Source organism: Diplotaxodon limnothrissa, linkage group LG6, assembly GCF_057381915.1.
Source record: "Diplotaxodon limnothrissa isolate DT_005_m linkage group LG6, D_limnothrissa_male_GT1.1, whole genome shotgun sequence".
NCBI classification, from domain to species: domain Eukaryota; kingdom Metazoa; phylum Chordata; class Actinopteri; order Cichliformes; family Cichlidae; genus Diplotaxodon; species Diplotaxodon limnothrissa.
The window spans coordinates 33,258,080-33,278,825 of NC_140601.1; the positions used below are offsets into that span (position 1 = coordinate 33,258,080).

The 20,746-nt window shown below is 38.9% G+C and overlaps 2 protein-coding genes across 2 annotated transcripts in view; both read right to left on the bottom strand.

Annotated features, from left to right (window-relative positions):
* Nucleotides 1-1,453: 1,453 nt before the first annotated feature.
* Nucleotides 1,454-6,915, bottom strand: LOC146630946 (histone chaperone asf1b-B-like). Its single transcript, XM_085356214.1, has 4 exons — nt 6,531-6,915; nt 4,957-5,072; nt 2,978-3,154; nt 1,454-2,376 (listed from the first exon to the last, which is right to left on the bottom strand). Exons 1-4 carry the CDS (start codon nt 6,637-6,639, stop codon nt 2,179-2,181), a joined length of 600 nt encoding a protein of 199 aa, XP_085212340.1. The 5' UTR covers nt 6,640-6,915; the 3' UTR covers nt 1,454-2,178.
* Nucleotides 6,916-7,506: 591 nt separating this feature from the next.
* The window catches only part of LOC146630947 (complement C3-like), a 28,878-nt gene continuing 15,638 nt past the window's right edge, over nt 7,507-20,746 (bottom strand). Inside the window, exons 20-43 of the mRNA XM_085355065.1 lie at nt 20,608-20,696; nt 20,347-20,486; nt 19,933-20,151; nt 16,846-16,909; nt 16,622-16,711; nt 15,319-15,522; nt 15,037-15,112; nt 14,770-14,929; nt 14,488-14,583; nt 14,087-14,237; nt 11,918-12,003; nt 11,603-11,680; nt 11,348-11,503; nt 11,197-11,259; nt 11,022-11,103; nt 10,808-10,856; nt 10,296-10,386; nt 10,103-10,189; nt 9,894-10,008; nt 9,660-9,749; nt 9,044-9,136; nt 8,875-8,958; nt 8,305-8,449; nt 7,507-8,219 (exon numbers count right to left, since the gene is read on the bottom strand). Of these exons, the coding sequence (XP_085211191.1) occupies nt 8,078-8,219; nt 8,305-8,449; nt 8,875-8,958; nt 9,044-9,136; nt 9,660-9,749; nt 9,894-10,008; nt 10,103-10,189; nt 10,296-10,386; nt 10,808-10,856; nt 11,022-11,103; nt 11,197-11,259; nt 11,348-11,503; nt 11,603-11,680; nt 11,918-12,003; nt 14,087-14,237; nt 14,488-14,583; nt 14,770-14,929; nt 15,037-15,112; nt 15,319-15,522; nt 16,622-16,711; nt 16,846-16,909; nt 19,933-20,151; nt 20,347-20,486; nt 20,608-20,696 (2,650 nt within the window). The 3' untranslated portion in view covers nt 7,507-8,077. The remainder of the gene's footprint in view (nt 8,220-8,304; nt 8,450-8,874; nt 8,959-9,043; nt 9,137-9,659; nt 9,750-9,893; nt 10,009-10,102; nt 10,190-10,295; nt 10,387-10,807; nt 10,857-11,021; nt 11,104-11,196; nt 11,260-11,347; nt 11,504-11,602; nt 11,681-11,917; nt 12,004-14,086; nt 14,238-14,487; nt 14,584-14,769; nt 14,930-15,036; nt 15,113-15,318; nt 15,523-16,621; nt 16,712-16,845; nt 16,910-19,932; nt 20,152-20,346; nt 20,487-20,607; nt 20,697-20,746) is intronic.

The following is a 20,746-nucleotide window of genomic DNA, read 5'->3' on the forward strand; positions in this document are numbered from 1 at the left end:
CACCATCCTACCGCCCTACACAAAGCGAGTGAGGGGAACGTCACCGATTATTTTCCTCCCGACGACATACCCGCCCACTTTTCCTGGTTTCCGTCCTCCATTGGCTAGATGAGGGCGAACCGTGGGAATCTCGGCGAATGTGAAGATGTCCATTGGCTCTGAGTAACGATTGGCAGGTAGAAAAAAAAACCCTCTTCAGCCCCCCACTCCCACCGCCACCAAGCGACTGATACACGTTTGGCCAAGTGACGTCAACCGCGAGCTATTTTTAGAAATGTTGGTCAGAATTTAACGCACGCGCGGCGCGGTCGGGCTGGCAGGACTTCTAAACATTTCGCAGACCGTCGTGCGTTAAATGATGAGTGTATTTAGTGAGAAATAATATTAGGAAACAAGACGGTCTTTCTAAACACTCAGAGAGATACCGTCTCTCTGAATATTTTACAGTCACCGAAACCCTCCAACAGCCTCCTTCAACACAGCACATCCACCCCAGCACCTAGAACACCTGCAGGCTTAGCCTAGCATATGACCGAGAGTCCTTTTATGAACGGGACCTTCAAAAGGCTCGGTTTCACATGGATTTGCATCTGAATATCTAATTTCAATAACAATTTCACCTTGTGCTGGTAATTAAAAAAAAAACAAAAAAACTTATGGTATGAAAAAAAAAAAACATCCATTCTATGAATACGAGATCTCTCAGCTGTTGCAGGGTTTGACACCATCATTTGGGCTCACAGGACACCACCACGGTTATGTAAAACGGACTCAAAAACCAAATCACTAATTCTGCTAATACTTGGTTGTAACTTACATATCACAGTCCCCCCACACCGTACAGAGTGCTGTTAAAGGACAATTGAAGCTGCATATGGGTTTTACTGCTAAATATGAATATATGAAAAGAAAAACTGGTCAACTGTGCAGACATGTGAGAAGTAGACAGATGGATGGATGGGGGAGTTGGTCCCTTCAACTAAGATAAAATGTGCAAGAGAGCACAGACAGGCCCCCCTTCCTTTTGTGCAGCAGTTGCCTAGCAACATGAGGCTGGAGTGAAAATGGTGGTGCTGCATTTTATGAATGAAATCGGAAAACAGAAAGGAGCCAGAGATGGGAGGGCGAGGAGCGAGCCAACGTGCTGAGTCTCTCTACTGTTGCAGTGCTTCCTTCCACACAAGTCAAGGTGGAAAGCAGCCGTATGGAACATGTTCTGATTAACAGGAAACACAACAAGGTCAACAAAAAAAAAAAAACTTTATTAACCCCATCACTGTTGTTACAAATACTGAAGCTGAGAATATATAGTAAGTACAAAATGAAAACCTGCCTTCTTGTTTTGAAGACAAAATAAGAACAAGGAAAACATTATTTACAGTAAGCCTAAATCATCCACACACACACACACAATGCAATTTGGCATCCATCATTACCTACATGTTTTGCTCATATAGGCGTTTTATGTAACAGTAGGTGAACTGTTGCCTATTCACAGAAGCAGGTTTACCGAGTAATCTAGATAACCCTGGGGCAAAACATGTTAATGCGAATAAAGCCACTTGATGCCACAATATCATAAACATGGCCCATAATTCAAACCCAATTCCCTCCCCCCAGTAGGTGTCACAAGAGACAAATCTTACAAAGAATGAAGTGCTCTACTACAAGCAGCTAGGTGCTATATCCTTCCCATCGCATAGCACTAGTTGATCTGTGCAGAAAAGGACAAAATGAACAGCATGGGTATCAGAATCTCGAGTTTTTCCCACACGTTTCAGGTCTGTTGAAGTGACCTGGCCCAGCACTGATGATCTGCACTTCTTTCAGCCAGGCATAAAATATAATCTTATACAGAAATACAATAAATTAAGGCAAATCTGACTGTGCACACCTGTGTGTGTGTGTGTGTGTGTGTGTGTGTGTGTGTGTGTGTGTGTGTGTGTTGAAAGGAAGTGCGTAAAGAGGAGGAACCAGAGGTGGTAACCATGCCAGACCAATCCCATTTTTGAGTGCTTCATAAAAAGATAATGTCTATGCTGTGGTGTCCTGTGCTTTCTGTTAAAGTCCACATGTTATACAGAAACATCCATGGCCTCCTTGTATAAATGTGTGTTTGCAATGTGGGTGTGTATAGATAAGAAGGGCTCCTTATCCATTGCATTAATCTGATGCCTCTTACATGCAGTCCATGGAGTTATCTGGCATCACTCCTAGATGTGGCATCTTTCCTGGTATACAGGATGGAGGGAGCATGCCACTGATGTTGGGGGACGGGTCAACATTCTCACTGTCTTCCATCTTGTCTGCCAAGCCCTCCCAGTTGATATGAAAACGGGTGACACGAGGATTTGAGGCCAAAATATTCCTCTGGAGCTGCAATGATGAGAACTTGTTAGAAATAGGGGTGGACTGCTAATGTTTTTACATGAGGACATAATTAGATTACTAATTAGGAGCCCAAAAGTTAGTTATGACAGCCATCCTTAGGAGTGCACATTTCCCCTCAGAACTTGGGATAGCTTTGAATTAAATACAATGAATAGTTGGTTTTATGTTGGATTTGTAGAAGGAAAAGACCAGTGTAAAGAGAATGAAGCACAAGATAATAATTTTAATGCTAATGTTAAAGTAGATACTGGTACAAGAAAGCATAAAATTCCACCTGAACTAATGCATTCTTTTAAAACAATGCAAGACCAAATAAAACAAAAACACAGTGCTAAACAATCTCCAGATAATTCTACACACACATACACGTACATAATGCTACAGTTATCTGTAATTGTACATTTCTGGGCACAAGAGGGCAGCAGAGAGACATTTATAGTACCTTTCCACAAATATGGCCCATATTCTACACTTAATATCACCCAATGCTGATGTAATCTGGTCACATTACAGTAAATGCAGACAGCTGGAAACAGCTTTCCTCAGTATTATTCATGATGGTCATTTGTGTACTTGTGTATGTTACCTGAGAGTAATCTGGTTTGAGAGGTGGGTTTTCTCGCAGTTCAGGGTCCGTGTATTCATTGTTGACATAGTAACCGATGCGGATGAACTCCTGTCCACGGTAGGTGCAGGTTATAAGGACTACGGTCACTCCTACAGCATCGCTTTCTGGAATCAGCCCTGTGTTAGGAGCGTCAGCCTGATAGGGTAAATGAGCACAGAGAAGAAATCAGATGAAATCTAATTATGCTATAAATGAAACAGTAACTGGTTAACCAAACCAGGGATATCAAATACATATATGATATTGTGCAAAAGGAGTATGTGAAAAATCCCGTTTATAACAATTTTCAAGACATGGAACACTCAAAGAGCTTTATAGAGGTTAAAAAGACAAAATTGATACAAATGAACTGAGAAAAAACACAAACATAACCCAAATGCCTGTCTGAACAGATGCATTTTAAGCTGCTGTTTAAAGGATGTCACTGAGTGGGAAGTGCAAAGAATGAGTGGGAAGCTGTTCCAAAGTTTTGGAGCTAAGGTTTGGAAGCCACAGTCCCCTCTTAGTTTTCAAAAGGATATATGAAATCACAAGAAGGCCTCTGAGGACCTACGAACCCAGCCTAGAGAATAGGGGTGGAGCACTTTGATAATGTAGATGAAAAACCAAAATTTTAAACTACTCTAAACCTGACAGAAAGCCAGTGCAAAAATGTTAAAAGTGGACTGATGTATGAAGACTTTAGAGAGTCAGTTAAGAGTCTCACAGGAGCATTTTGGACAGACTGAAGGGAATTAATAGATGCTTCAGTCAGAACAGAAAACTCCATTCAATAACCTAAGCAAGAGGAGAAGGAGGCTTGGACAAGAACCTCCAATTCACTTCTTGAGAAAACAAGCTGAGGTGCTTGTCCATGCCTTCTTGTCCTCTTAAAAGCAGTCATACATCAGATGAAAAATCTGACGGTACTTTTCTGCACTTAAAGTTCACACCACTTTCTGAAATTTCTCACCATTAGGTGCCTTTTTTCTTTTACACTTGAATGGTTCATAGGTCATTGTTAAGTGACTGTAAGAAAAAAAAAAATCCTTTGAAAATATCCAGGTACAAGGACTACATTGAAAATTTGTGAGGAAAAAAGTAGTCAATGTCCAAAGAAATACTGAAAGGTCAGAAGACTTTGGAAAACTATTGTTCAAGACCACAAAAATGATAAGTCTTGACTCCTTGATAGCAAAATATAATAAGAAATTAGGCTTGACTTAGTATAGGCTTGCACTGTACTGTATAACTCATTGAGAAGTTGAGTGCAGAGAGACTTTGTTGACAATTAGCATCACAAAGTTCAAGCTTAGTCAGAAAAGGGGATACGATGCTGCCTCACATGGAGAAGCTCATCTGTCTTGGGATCTTGTTTAGAGACAAGGGTAAAGTGGAGCAGGAGAATGACAGATCTATATGATCTATTGCGTTCAATTGACATTTCTACCTTCACCTTTTCTTTTTTTTTGCATATACTATTATATATTGTACATATATTTATTAGTTTCAGATTTAGCCATTTTTATATTTTGCCTGTTTATGTTATTGTATTTTGCACAACTCCTTGTGAAGCTCGCACACAAGAATTTCACTCGCATGTGCTGTACCAATGTACCTGCACATGTGATGTGACAATAAAAAGTGATTTGATTTGACCTACGGACAAAAATACAAGGTAGATGACAGAAGTAGACCACAAATACTAGCGGAGACAATCCTCCACTACATCTCTGCATCAGGTGTGGTAGCAACATGTACTGATCCCAGTGAGAACCCAGCCATGATGTCTCTTGGCCGGTCTGGGAACCTCTCAGTTTCCTCTCAGAAAAGCTGGGAAAAAGATGCTGGGACAGTGCGATCTGGTATGTCTGCTTTGAATACTACTCAACAGGGTTTGTTTTAAATAAAACTGGATGTTAAGTATTACATGATAAAAGCTCACTGAGAGGACTCACCTGAAACACAAACATGTGTCTGCCAGCTGGTACAGGGCCCACTAAAACAGAGTCCAAAACCTGGTCGTACTCCTCGCTCTCAGCTGAACCCACATAAATGATCTTCCATTCCAGGTCTGCCAGTACACAGAGGACAAATAGGGAGGTTTGTTTTTAAATTATTATTATGATCACCATCATCATTATTACTACTACTACTACAAGGTAGGCTTAATTTTACTTTTTTAAATGAATAATTATAGTTAAACATGCACAAACTACTTTTTTTTCCCTTTCACACACACACACACACTCTCACACACACACACCTGTAAAACAGGGTATTGTGAATGATACCTTCACCAGAAGGGTCACTTTATCCAATTTACATAGAAAATGTTTCATGGTTGTCCCTTTTTGTTATAGTTCACCCTGTATTAATTAGTATTAGTAATGCAAATAAAATTTACCTGTAGCACTGGCCAGATATAACCGAAACGGCATCAGTCTCCATAAAAACCTCAAGTTTCCACAATTTATTGATTTGAATATAAGGGAGAAAAACGATGTTTAATGGTGCAAATGTTGTTTTGGGATATTAATAACTGGATTTGGTAATGAAAGAAAAAACAAAAAACAAAACAAGATTTGTGACTCAGTCCAACTAGCACCACAATACGAAAGAGACAAAAAGCAATTCAGTTTGTTTGAGGTGCTGACAAAATTTGAAACTCTACTTGCTCATAATGTGTATTTGGTAATATTATTTGGGCTCACTTTTAAATGAACGGCAGAAAACAGGAGACTAAACTTGGAAGTTGTAGCATGATGCTATTGGTAGGCTTGATTTTAAGACAGTTCAGTACATTCTATATTTAATATCTGCTTATCCATTAATTTTAAAATCAAATAAATGTTAAGGGTGCTGTGTCGAGAACTAGTAAAAAAATGGGCCAAGATAGAATACGTACAAATAAATTCAGACTGAAGCTTATACTTAAATTTTGTTGACAGGAAAATAGTTTTTTGTTGTTTTTTTTTAAATCGGAAAGGTAATGAAACTTAAGTTTCGGTATTATAGATACCAAATGTTCACAGCAAAGCAGCAAATAATATAATGCCACTTAGGGCTCACAAGTCCATTGTGCTATAATTAGTAGAAGAAAATGCGGGCTACTTTTATATCCTTAAAGAAAAATATATTTCCCCGCTATCCCGTCGCGCGGTTCGCGGCAAATTACGAGCTTGTTTATTGCTACAGTAACATGTGACCGACCAATCAGCTTCTTGAGAAATACTTACGAGGAAGGTCCTTTAACCAATAGCGGTGGGCAGGAGGCGGGGCGCTCTGCACAAACGCGCCAGCGCCAATTTTCAACAACTTTACAAATGAAATATAACTTTACAGCCCAAACGACAGCTAATACTGAATAACCATCGAGCAAAATAACGTGCTTATCGTTCACTTATGATGCAACAAATACATCCAGCGGTGAAATTAACACTTAAAGCAGACTGCGCCCACACGACGCTGCTATTCTACAGCTAACATAAAGAGTAATTCAACTAGAATGACACGCTAGCTAAATACCCACCTTCCGGCAAGTCCTCCATGCATTCAAACGTTATTTCGAACTGAAACGGGTTTCCAAACGGGCTGGGGTTATCCAACACAGCAACATTTAACACTTGTACCTTGGCCATATCTTCAGACGCACCTTAACCTGAGAAACTCTTACGCCTTTTTTTTCTCTTGAACCAGATTTAGTGAGTCACTTCGCACTTTACTATCGCCGAGCTCACACGCTGTCAAAGTTGCCTGGCTTCAAAGACGCAAGTTACAGTTAGCCTCTTTTATTCTCCAAGTACACCAACAGAAGGAGCCGCTGCTTGGCTGAAGGAAGTACGTCACTTTCGTCTTCTTCGACGTCTTTATTTTACATTGTCCATAGAAGGGTGGTGCTGCCCTCCAATGGTAATTTGTTGTATTGCAGCTAGATTAAACTAAATACATAAATATCCTCGAGAAATATCAAGAAAAATATTTTAAAAATAGTGTGTATATATGCATATAGTAGAGAAATGCCAAGAGCTGACATATAAATGCCTTTCTGTTGTTTACTTGTTCAAAAGAAACAAAAAAATAATTACAATGCCACAGTTATTTAGACCTGTATATGTCTCTTCACTGACTGATCAAGTTTTCTACACAGAGGAAAAGTTTCAGACCATGAAATAAATACTTTATTGCAAAGAAATCCAAGGCGCCTCCAAAAATGACCTTTACTTCGTTTTTGTTCTAACTTTCATTTGACTTGTGTGAGAAAACCAGTAGCTGCATTGGGAGTATTTCTACAGAGCATTAATCAGTGCTGAAAACCAGTGCGTTACAGCGTGATTCTCAACATTTTCCACTGTGACTATGTTAGCTTATCAAACACAATTGCAGCCACTAAGATCAAATATGACGGCAATCTGTTCTCGCACAGTTCACAGTGCATACATTGCCATTGTAACCTAAGTTTTGAGGAAGGAAAAAAAGCTCGATATAAAATAATTTTTTTTTAAAAGGACAAGTAGTGCAGATATAACTCAGGTTATATAATTTTATTTGTTGTTACATGGGTAAACATGCTGACATTTTATTTTTGTTATTATTAACTATCTATTAACCACCTTCGTACACATGATGTTACATGATGTTTTACAAACGATTCTTACATGTTTGTCCAAATATAGGTACCATTTACACTGTATTTTTTCAAAATGTAATGTAAATGTGGAGTAACTGATTATTTTTCTGTATACTACTTGAAAAATTCACCTATTATCTCCTTGCAGTCGACCAGTTCTATTCTTGCCTGTCTTCCTCTTCCTGTCTCTGTCTCAGTCCATCAGGGGACATTTGGGATGTGGTGGAAGAATGCACGTTTAAGACACTTCCTCACTGGCCTCACTACAGACCTGGAAGTCTGTCTTTAATATACAGTTTATGAATTTTTTCTTTATTTTCTCCTTCGGAAAGCTAGTCTAATTCTCTGTGTTGCTAAGGCAGGTTTTTGTTTGCCTTTTTTTAAGAAGTGTCTTACTCAACCTTTAAAAAATATTTATAGATTATTATTTTTTATTCTCTTCAGTTTCACTAATTTCGACATCCTCGGATCATGTATTCATTGACCATCTCGTTAATGGCTAAACAGGTAGAATTATGTTCCTCAGTTGTACATTCTGTTACTGTAGGCCAGTACTCAATCCAGGTTCTCTCACCAAGGACATACTGATACCTAATTTGAAAGTGAAAAACAGAAAAAAATCTTACAAATCTATGAATACTCCCAATATCACAAGAAGAAAAAAACAACAACTTACGATTGACTCTTTTCATCTTTGAAAATATCTCCAGATGTTCCCATCATAAGGAAGGTTTTGCCCACTCCCAGATCTAAAGCCATTCTGCAGTGTGGATAACCTAGGAACGTGCGCTGTCTACCCTGAGCACCCACATCATAACTTCCTGTAATCAATACATAGAAGAACAAATGCAAATAACACATAAAGGAATTTTTTACATTTTCTTTGTATTATTTGTAGCTCTAATCATCACTTCTGAAAGATTGCAAACTACCTGAAAACAAACAAACACATAAGTAGGCAGTTTGGGAAGAATTATTGGTCAGAGCCCAGAAAATGAATCTAAATCATACTTAATTGTGATTCCTTTAAAATTCACATATTAAGAAGAAGCTCAGCTATGAAAAATTAGGTGGCATTTTAATTCTGAGAAATTCTCAGCCAAATATTTGAAAATAATGATGGCTGAAAATGTCTTAAATTCAGACAAAGAAGATATCTGGTATCACCATAGGGGATCAGATAGGGAAACAATACAAATCGCAAACACTTTTGGTTCTGTCACAGGTTTAAATAAAATCAACCTACCTTCTTTGATGACTTCCAGCACCTGCACTGTGTAAATGTCTGTGGACAAACCATCTTTAAACTGTTCCACGCTCACTTTGTATGCTGAGGACAGACAGTTTGTAGACTGTTAGCTCACCTGCTCTGTTCCTTAGAGTATTTATTCCATATTTATTAAAAACAAACTTACCAAAATCTATTTTGCTCCTCACTGTAGTCTCACAAATCTTATCTTTGCGTTCATCATTGTTGATTTTTCCCTTCTTCTGCATACTACAATTCTCTGGAAATATACAACAGGCACAAAGGGATAAAGGAACTAAATGAGATTATGTGGAATTTTGTGGACTGGTGATGGCTGCATGGATCTAAGCCACATTTTAAATATGTTAGAGCTGTGTTTGTGTTATCTGCATTTGACTGACAGATGAGCTCCTATTAAACAATAGAATCATACATCTCATGGGTCAAATACATTACCAAAAACTAACTAGCAACTGCAATATACACCCAGCAGCCGAGTCATTACATCTTGGTAGTATCAGGTTGCCTCCGCAACTCGTCACAAAACATATTCAAAGAGTTGCTGGAAACATTCCTCAAAGATTTTGGCCACATTGATGCGATTGAATCACACGGGTGTATTTGTCACGGAGTGTCTAAAGTACTTTTATAGTAAAAAAAAAGAAAAAAAAACTTCCAAGTATTGTGTACAATCTACCTGTTCTAACCTTTGTATACCAAAAATGTTTAATAAAGAATTTCAGAGGTTAAAAAAAATGTATGTAGCGTCATCTCCTGCTTACCTTCAGCACATATGCATTCATCATTTCTACAGAGGCGCAGCAGCTCTCCAGTTTTCCTTTCTGGATGATAGAATCTCACACATTTTGTGTCTGCATTGACAAATAAAGATGTTTTTGCACCATTGTAGTACATTTAAAAATGTAATATTGCACCCAACCACATGAAGTGAAATCTACTGGAAGCAAAGATGAATCCTTTACGCTCAAAAAACGATTCAAAGATGCCAAACTCACGATCACTTTGTAGCTGGTCGCTGAATTCGTAGACATATACAGAAGCTGGTTGTAAGATGCCCACTCTCAGTTTCTGATGGACCCTAAAGGCAATCTCCAGCTCCGTGTAAGGAACCTAGAGGAGAGAAGTTATGAAAAGGAATTAAAAAATGATGTGAGCACAGGTCAAAAGAGAAAAAGTAGAGAGAGGGGGAACACTGATCGCTTACTTTGTTCAGGTAAATGGTGAGCAATCTTCTCTCTGACTCAGTGCTCAGCCTGTATTTTGAAATAGTGCGGGCATGCCCTTTGGCTTGCTACAATGAAACACACACATCCACGGTTCAAAATTTAAAGATGCCTCCTTAATTAGAAATACTGAATTCTGAACAATTTGAGCCCATTTGTGTTTATTTTTCTTACTAAATCCAGATCTTTTGTGCTAACAGTGAAGCCAGTTAGCAAGCCTATATCCAAGACTGGTGTGGTTGCATTACGCTCCTTGTTCTTATAGCTGTAAACAGAACAGGGAGAATAAGTAATCAAAGAATGAAAAGGCAAGAACAATTTCTTTATCAGCAGTAAAAGACACAAAAGTTACAAATCTGTATAGCTCTAAACAAGAGCTGTGAGAGAAATGTTTTAAATAAAATTGTTAGTGCTGTCAGCGCTAATCTTGTTAAAATGACGTTAACGGCATAACCGCATCAACAGGGCAAATCTCCATTAGCGGGTTAGTGCAGATTGCCCCGTGCGCGGTCGCAACAGGTGTTTTTCTGCCTGGTGACTTAATTTCACAAATTTTCCAAGTGTGAGCTCAAGGTTGTTCATTTGTTGGTGGGAATAATATATAATATTGTTAAAACCTTTAACGGAAATCAAATCATTTGAAAAGTTCAATGAAATATACATATATTTATTTTTTGTCTACTTACAAAACCTTAATTTTTAGGTTGTAGATGTTTTCATCATCACCCAGCGACTCTGCAGAGGCAAAGCAATGGAAGACTTTAAATCTGATTTACAGTATTTATTTTTAAAAAGCTCGGAAAAAATCAAATTAAAATAAGAAAATTACCTCACATAGATAGTCAAAAAATGTGTACAGTTATCTTAAGATGGATAAACCGACAGAGGGCAGCAAATTACCTGGAAGGAGCTGCACTGACAGGTTAAATTTCTGACAGTTGTCTTCTTTTTCTTTCGGCAGTTCATAATACAGCGACGTTATCTGTGATACAGACAACAGGAGCTTACAGCAAATTCAAACACAAGGAAACAAATAAACAACAAATAAACAACCAAAACATTGCATTTTACTTACCGTCAGTGTTGCTTCTCCTGGTCCTGTGGCTGACACTTTCACGTCTTGGTTTATGACGTTGATCTGTTAAGGATGCAGAAATCAACACATAGCAAGCAGAAGGAACAGAGATGCTGTGTATTTACTTATGTGAAAAAGAACACTTTCTCACTTTAGATGTTCTTGTAGCAAAGTGGTTTTCCCAGTTAAAGTTGTATTTATCAGGCTTTGACCTCCCCGGCAACAAGATGTCCACATTCAGATCGTAATCTGGCTCTTTTTCACTGGTCCAGTACTCTGCTATTGCCTGGTACACTGTCATTGTGGCCTGGGGAGAAAAATGATCAGTGATCAATAATTTGTGGCCAGAGCAAGATTAACTTCATCAGTGGATCAGTACATGAGGATATTAAGATGTCTTCTTTACCTGAGCTGACCCATAGCCTCCATTCTCTCTGATCTGTTTGTTGAACCATCGGACAATTGGTCTTGCTTCATCAAAGGCCTTTAATGGAAGAAAAGGGTTGAAATACAGTGTATTTGTCTTATTTTAGTTAAATATAGAAAATCTTATCAAAGCTGTTATATAATAAGCACGATTTCCACAGACCTCTGCATATCCTCCTACACTACATCTATTATCTTCTCTGTGGTCTTCCTCATTTCCTCCTGCCTGGCAGCTCAATCTTCTATTACATGTACACTTTAGCTACATGTACTGCTCTGTGACACAGATACTTACCTTGGCCCTAACAAGAGCCAATAGAGCGTAAGCCGTGGCCTCCACTGTGAAAACTCGTCCTGCAGGTGAAGGCCAATAGGACGAATCTAAGCAAAACACAGAGACAGTTTTGCATCAAGTAATGTGGTGCTCTGTCTAATCTTTAATTTAAATAATTTTTATAATAAACTTGATAATAGGTGGGTAAGGTTATATAAATATATACACAAGTTCATACACAAGAAAAATGCATTCCATTTTTTCAAAAAGAAAGCTGCTATTTGATAGGTGCTGGCTGGGTGGAGGATTGAAGAAAAAAGGAGGAGTGAAATGCAGAAATGCAATGCTTGTTGTTACTTCAGTAATAGTTACCAGATACAACTCAGTAGATAATTGTTGTTCCTATGGAAAGAGAAGGAACCCAAAGAAGATTGCTAGGAATAAATGCACACTGGATAAGCAGAAGAAGATGGATGGATGGATGGAGGGAAAAACACAGAGGCGCAAACATCAGTGTCTTACTTTCTTTTTCTTACGATGTGGCAGGTGAACGTGCATATAAAGATGGAATCACAAACACTCATGTCATATATTTTAGAATCACGCTTAAAGAAATATACCCCCCAAAAAAGGTTACACATTCATCCAGCAGGATGTTGATCCAAAATGTTCGAGTCACTCATTTAGTAAAACCTCCTACACTACATAAATGATCCAAACTAAACTTCTCCACTTACCGTGGCTGCTAAAAAATAGATTAAAAAAATGTCATGGAGAACAAAAATCTGTTAATAGCTGTCGCCAAAACTGTCACAGAGACTGGTTGGGTCCACACTCAAATGTTGTCAAGCTGCTCTACAAGCTAACCGACAGAAAGCAATAAAACCAATCTCTGATCTTTAGTAAAGTCATTATTGGGTGTCAGAATACGCATCTATTTGTACTGATTTTGTGTTGTATATAACTTCAAAACTAACAAACTCATTTGTGTGGAACTTTCTGCTTGTCAGAATCAGAATCAGAAACTTTATTGTCATTGTCATGAGAACAACGAAATTAAGAATGGTCCCCGATCATTGCATCATCCCTAGCAATATCAAAATATAAATAAAACAATAAAATTCAATAAATAAAATAGATAGAATACTTAAAATACTAACAATTGTGCTTTCCAGTTGACAGATGTGTATTAAAAAAAATCATTTTCTTTCACATTTTTTCTCCTTCATTTATGTCAAACAAAGTTGTATGTAACGTTTCTCGCGGTTAGTATCATGGTTGCTAGGCAACCTGAACAGCGCGACGAAGGCTAGACCGTCCCATTTCACAAGCCTCTCACTTCCGCACTTCTCGTACTTATAGTACGCACAGTGCGCGTACTTCAAGCGTGCAGACCCTGAATTGGGACACAGCCATCGTGAACGCTTCCTGGCCATCCAGCGAAACTCTTGGGAAGACAACGTGAACATTTTATTTGTACTGTATAATCTGCAGATTCTGACAGAAATCTGCAACTATCCTTTGAAGCACCGCTCCTCTAAAACAGCAATAAGGATAATTATTAGGTTATCTACATTATTATGTAAATAACAAAATAACTTAAAGCAAAAATTGGGAAACATAAAGTCCGAAGTCTTTACATTAAGGGCCATCAGTCAAACAATACTGTTTGCTCTGGGTCTAAACAGAGCGCGTTGTGTGTGACGTCTTCTTTTGCGCATGCGGGCCGCTTTGAGCGTTCACACTAGAGCACGTTTGCTGTCGCATTTTAGTTGTAGTGTGAACAAGCAGACAAAAAAATCGGATTTGATCAAAAAATCGGAATTGAGCATTAAGACCTGCAGTGTGAACGTAGCCATAATGTCAAAATACATTTTTAGGCCACTTTATCTTGCGTTTATAGAAAGCTAGGATATGCACTGAACTACAGAACAATTCCTGGAATGCTAAATAGCACGCATATATTTATAGCATTTTTGAGCTTTTCTTTCTTGCAGGTAACTACACAACCACACTGATGCTTTACATGAATCTCTAATAAGCTAACATGTACGTGAATGTTAGACATGAGAGTCAATCCGTTTGACCCAAGTTTTTGTGATGCGGTTGTTGATGTAGTTTTGCACAAGCTATTTATTATTCCACTTTAGTACTACTATCTTTATATTTTGGATTGTTGTGTTACAGCACCTGGGGAAGAAAACTTAAAGAAGATCTCTCGGTTTAGTTTGTTTTCATTGGCCATGGCGTATGATGTTATGGCAACAGCATAAGGGTTGACTAAGCTTGGCAGACGCCTCTCCAGGTAGCCCACTGCTTTGTCTATGCTCGCTTGCAGATTCTGGATAGAAAGAAACAATGAAGGAAAGAAAAGTAGAAGAAATGTAAGATCACGTCGACGGGTAAGATTTAAGTTGCAGCTGCACAGATGTTTAAAGATCTGCAATATGGGAACAAAATGTACAGACTGCCAGTCTTTCGATAGATCAGTAAACACACTATCCTTCATTTTTTATATTTGACTACTGGGTTTCACATTCTGTGCGTAAAAGTTTTAAAAAAAGAGAGATAACGAACAAAAAGGCACTCACATGAACAGTTGGAGCACATATTGTGTGTGACTCTTGCATAGAAATGACGCAGAAAGCTGTAAAGGAGGCATCTGAGTCTGTGTCAAGCACATCACCCTGTACACGCAAATACACACAAGCATGTCAAAACTACTGATATATATACTACTTCTTAATATATTTAATAATAAAAGTTTGCTGATTCATCCAAAATGACATTTGGTATACTATTCTGCAGGTTTGTATTTTATGCAGGCTTTTGTTAAAATGAAGAGTTAATGTTAATGAAATCAGTGCACGCACAAGAATCTCTTTGAGGGACACACTTCCAACTTCCATAAACATGCCGTTACGTTGCTGTGTGTTCACGATCAGAAACCTGACAGCGTTACAGATCACTTCACTTTGCACTGCTATCAGATTGTTGGCCAGGGCGAACACCTTGACAACATATGCTGTCAACCTAGTAGAAGAAAGAAGGTGTATATGTAAAATCAACACATAGTCATAATCCGAGTGAGAAAATATGCAAACATTTACATATTAAAAACCAACAACTGTAGGCCTCACCAGGTGCTGCTGGGTTCATCCTGAGTCCTAGCAAAAGATCCATCTTTTTTACTGTATTCAAGTTGGTTGTGGTATCCTAAACAAACCAAAGAAAGTAAACTCAAGTTATTCACTATTGTTCAAACTCTGTACTAAAAGTTACTGAAAACCTATTTGAATAGTATTTTTAAATTAGGTGGTTTTGTATTGCTTGTTACTGCCAAGTGTGACCTTTGGTTTTTACACACAGGGCTTTAAAAAAGAAATCTCTCATACCTGTGCTAACAGTTTGTGTTAACTTACCAGTTGTGATGTGCTGGAGGGCCTGATGACGCTGGTCAATGTTCGCAACCTCCCAGAGATCGGCTCTGTCTAAATATGTGACTGCGGTAACTGGTAGGGTCATGTGAATCATGTTCTCCTCTCCACATCCTGAAGGCTGATAGATCAGACCACCCATTGACTCCCCACTAATTGTGTTCTTGAGCACGTTTCTCTGTTGTTTCCCTGAAATTAATACACAACCAGTCTCATCATTTGCCACTGAGAACAAGGTGGAACACAGGGGCGTAATTTCCAGGGGGGTAAGGGGGGTTATGACCCCTCCAATAATCAGACCCAACCAATATAACCCCTACAATAAAATTATGAATTAGAATAGAATAATCCTTTAATTGTCCCACAAGGGGAAATTTGGTTGTATCAGCAGCAAAGAAAAGCACATATACAAAAAGAACAGGACACAGAACAGAAAACAAAATTATTATTATTTTTTTTTTACATATTTACATCAAAGACAATAGTTACCAGAGCAGAGTACAGTACAGCTGTTGAAATTAGCGTACAGATAGTGTGCAAACAGAGCAGGATATTGAAAGATGTTTAAATAGTTAAGAATATTTAGAATAATTAGAAAAGTGCAGATTGTGTATTGTACCTGTGCATTAAAAAGTAGACATGTAACTTCCAATAAGTTAGTGTATATATAAGCTGAGAAAAGTAATGTGCAGTTATAACAGTACAAGTTGTTACAGCACTGATGTAAACATCTGTGTTTCTTGGGAGCAGTTCTGCATAAATAGGCTGTTGATTTTATTTACTCATTTACTCAGTTAATACCAGCAAAATAGTTGTACATTTAATCATCTGGGAATTTACCCAGATTTATTTATTTATTTAGACAGAGATCTTGACCCCCCCAATGTTCAGCACAAAGTTACACCAATGGTGGAACACGTAGCTCTTACCAAATAAATACAGTAATCCCATATGCATTTTACATATAATTTTAATAATATGAATGATTTTAATTAATTAATATGCTTGAAATGTTTGGTTTTTTTTGGCAGATATGATGTAAGCATTTGAAGGCTGATCATTAGTGTGATCATCACTGACGATATGTCACTGCATGTTGAATATTGCTAGTGCTTTTCCCAAGCAGACAAGACTGTGCTGAAAGTCTGCAGAAACTATTACTGTGAGTAATCTGACATGACACTGGAACTGCCATGTGAATGAAATTTAGTCCTGTTGGCACCACTGCCTCTTATCTCTCCAGTAATACCGAGGTGACACTGCAGGCACTCTGATGTGTATATCTTACCTGTTAGTGAGATTTGTGTGCTGGTAGGTGAGTTGGGAACAAAATCTATCACAGGAATCTTGCTATTGAGGATTTCCACTTGTCTGCCATCTATAAAGTTGAAAAAGTTTCATTAATACTTACAAAAAATAACCAGAGATGATAGCTGTTCATTATCAGGCTATAAGCAAATGAATAAGTTACTAAGTTTTCTTTAACTGGAGCTACTTAACATTGATACTCACCTGTACCTCTTTGTTTAGGGTCCAAAGTTAGAGTATGAGTAGATTTGATCAATATGCCTTCAGGCTGAAAAAACAAGCAACTTTTTAACTTGCTGTACAACAAATTTAGATGAGAATTGTTTGTCCTAGGTGGATTTGGTTATAAGAAGTATCTCAGTTTAGTTAAGCCAGATCCACTAATAAAAAGAACAACTTTAAGTCAGCAGTAATTTATATTTCCTACACTTACAAGCACACACTGAGGAAGGATGGTATGGGAAGAGCAGCGAGTGTGCCAACCTGGCTCGAAAAGCCATGGCAAAAAGGATGGATACTGTGTTTTGGCAGTTTAACAAAGTAATATAAACTCAAACAAGCAAACAAAAAATGAAATCTTAAACCTCCCCAGAAAACTACTGTATGCTGAGGGAGAGTTGAGTGTAAAACGTGTGGATTGTCGCATCAGACACAGGACACTTCCTTGGTCTCTTGTGTTCTGGGGGCCTCTGGATGTCTAGAGTTTTGATCTCCTCCATACCTGCTTCATACCCTGGAGGACGGGGCTGTGGCCCCCCCACACTCCCTAGCAGATCGTAACATGGAGAAACCTTTGGAATGCAAGCATGCTGATCCACACAGGTATGCACACAGGTGTACACACGGGTATTCACAGACGCGGACTACAGCTTTCTTGGCTGCTGCCTCAAAGCATATTGTGCGCTGTCTACAGTGGGGCAAAAAAGTATTTAGTCAGCCACCGATTGTGCAAGTTCCCCCACTTAAAATGATGACAGAGGTCAGTAATTTGCACCAGAGGTACACTTCAACTGTGAGAGACAGAATGTGAAAAAAAAATCCATGAATCCACATGGTAGGATTTGTAAAGAATTTATTCGTAAATCAGGGTGGAAAATAAGTATTTGGTCACCTCAAACAAGGAGAATCTCTGGCTCTCACAGACCTGTAACGTCTTCTGTAAGAAGCTTTTCTGTCCCCCACTCGTTACCTGTATGAATGGCACCTGTTTGAACTCATCATCTGTATAAAAGACACCTGTCCACAGCCTCAAACAGTCAGACTCCAAACTCCGCCATGGCCAAGACCAAAGAGCTTTCGAAGGACACCAGGAAAAGTATTGTAGACGTGTACCAGACTGGGAAGAGTGAATCTACAATAGGCAAGCAGCTCGGTGTGAAAAAATCAACTGTGGGAGCAATCATCAGAAAATGGAAGACATACAAGACCACTGATAATCTCCCTCGATCTGGGGCTCCACGCAAGATCTCATCCCGTGGGGTCAAAATGATCATGAGAACGGTGAGCAAAGATCCCAGAACCACACGGGGGGACCTGGTGAATGACCTGCAGAGAGCTGGGACCAAAGTAACAAAGGTCACCATCAGTAACACACTACAACGGCAGGGAATCAAATCCCGCAGTGCCAGACGTGTTCCGCTGCTGAAGCCAGTGCATGTCCAGGCCCGTCTGAAGTTTGCCAGAGAGCACATGGATGATGCAGCAGAGGATTGGGAGAATGTCATGTGGTCAAATGAAACCAAAGTAGAACTTTTTGGTATAAACTCAACTCGTCGTGTTTGGAGGAAGAAGAATACTGAGTTGCATCCCAAGAACACCATACCTACTGTGAAGCATGGGGGTGGAAACATCATGCTATGGGGCTGTTTTTCTGCCAAGGGGACAGGACGACTGATCCGTGTTAAGGACAGAATGAATGGGGCCATGTATCGTGAGATTTTGAGCCAAAACCTCCTTCCATCAGTGAGAACTTTGAAGATGAAACGAGGCTGGGTCTTCCAACATGACAATGATCCAAAACACACCGCCCGGGCAACAAAGGAGTGGCTCCGTAAGAAGCATTTGAAAGTCCTGGAGTGGCCTAGCCAGTCTCCAGACCTCAACCCCATAGAAAATCTGTGGCGGGAGTTGAAAGTCCGTGTTGCTCGGCGACAGCCCCAAAACATCACTGCTCTCGAGAAGATCTGCATGGAGGAATGGGCCAAAATACCAGCTACTGTGTGTGCAAACCTGGTAAAGACCTATAGTAAACGTTTGACCTCTGTTATTGCCAACAAAGGTTATGTTACAAAGTATTGAGTTGTATTTTTGTTATTGACCAAATACTTATTTTCCACCCTGATTTACGAATAAATTCTTTACAAATCCTACCATGTGGATTCATGGATTTTTTTTTCACATTCTGTCTCTCACAGTTGAAGTGTACCTCTGGTGCAAATTACTGACCTCTGTCATCATTTTAAGTGGGGGAACTTGCACAATCGGTGGCTGACTAAATACTTTTTTGCCCCACTGTATCTTGCGTGCTGCACAATATCGTTTATTATTTAGTATCTACTGATATCTACTGCTAGCTAGTTTATTGTGATGGTGCTGTTTTTTTTTATTATGTTGCTCTTCGTTGTTTGCTTTCTCTTCTGTTTTTTTTCTCCATACAGGTGACCCAGGTGGGTTTTTTTTTGTTTGTTTTTTTCTTTCTTCCCCCCCCTTCTCACTGTCTCTTCTCCCCTTTGGTTTTCTTTCTCTCCCTCTCTTTCTTTCATTCTTTCTCCCTGTCCTATCCCCCAGTCATGTCTGTCCCGTTTGTAGGAACTGAAAATAAAATAAATTCATAATTATAATAAAGGTCAATCAAATGGACCAATATGGCAAGGCCATGATGATCCACTTGGTAAAATAAATCCGCTTGGCATCTTTCTTGGCCTTAAGACAACAATTCTGATGGCTTAAGATCCAAACGGGACACAAAAAAAAAAAAAAAAAAAAAAAAAAAGACAGGATAAAAAGGAGGATGGAGGTAGGTTCCAAAGCATTTTTTAGATTAACCGAAGGTTTGGCAGGCTTCAGGGACTAAAAGGGGCACTCTATATGTGACCCTTAGAATGATCATAGGTGATAGCTCAACTGGAATGTGTGCTGAGCTTGACTTTGGTGCCTGCCTGTACCAATGCTATGCTTGATTTCTTAATGTATTTAATTGTACCCTGCATATCTGGCTGCATTCAATGACTTCATGTGTCTCTTAAAGGTAGGGAGCTATGTGAGTTGGTAGAATATGTCTTTCTTTCTTACCACTACTTGTAGCATTTTCACAATTCCATCACTGATACCCAATTCTGAGTCTTTGACAGCTGCTTTGATCTCAATGCGATGCTGTCCCTCTTTTGTAGGAATGATGGTGAATGGTACAGATCGTATACTTTTGGCCCCGACTTTAATCTCCTGACGAAATTGCCCACGTTTAGATGCTGCACTGCACACATGTTCCGCCTCAGTCAGATCAATGCGCACCTTGAAAATAAGTTCATTCAAGGATTTCAAACACTTTTTGTCATAATCTACAGAATATAAAAAATCGCTACAGTCTCTGATCAAGTTCCACTGAAGAACAGTTAACTGAATAATAATAATATTAATGATGATGATAAAATGTCATTGAATGGAACATTATGGTGGTGTTGACGTGCTTGGATGAACCAGGCTTACTGTGTAAAGATTGGGACCATAGTTGTGGATGACTGCCTTAATTTCTAGCTGCTCCCCACGAACAGCAGTGTCCGGTAGCTTCAGATCAACAAAGAAATCTTTACGGACAACTATCTCTAATGGATCACCCACACAGATACCTTCAAAAAAGAGAAAAAAAGAAAAACGGACAAAGACACAAACACAGCAAAAGAAAGACCAGTTGATGAGCTATAGGTTGGCTCCTTGATCTAGAGACAAATTATATCAGTTCATCCTCACCGTGAGTTTTTGATAGACTAATACCAGTGAGCTGCCAGGTTGTAATTGAGTCTTGCAAAGGAACATTTTTCGAAACTGATGTTGTTTCACTGAAAAACGAAATATTAACACAGTGAAGGTAGTGAAGGTACTAAGATAT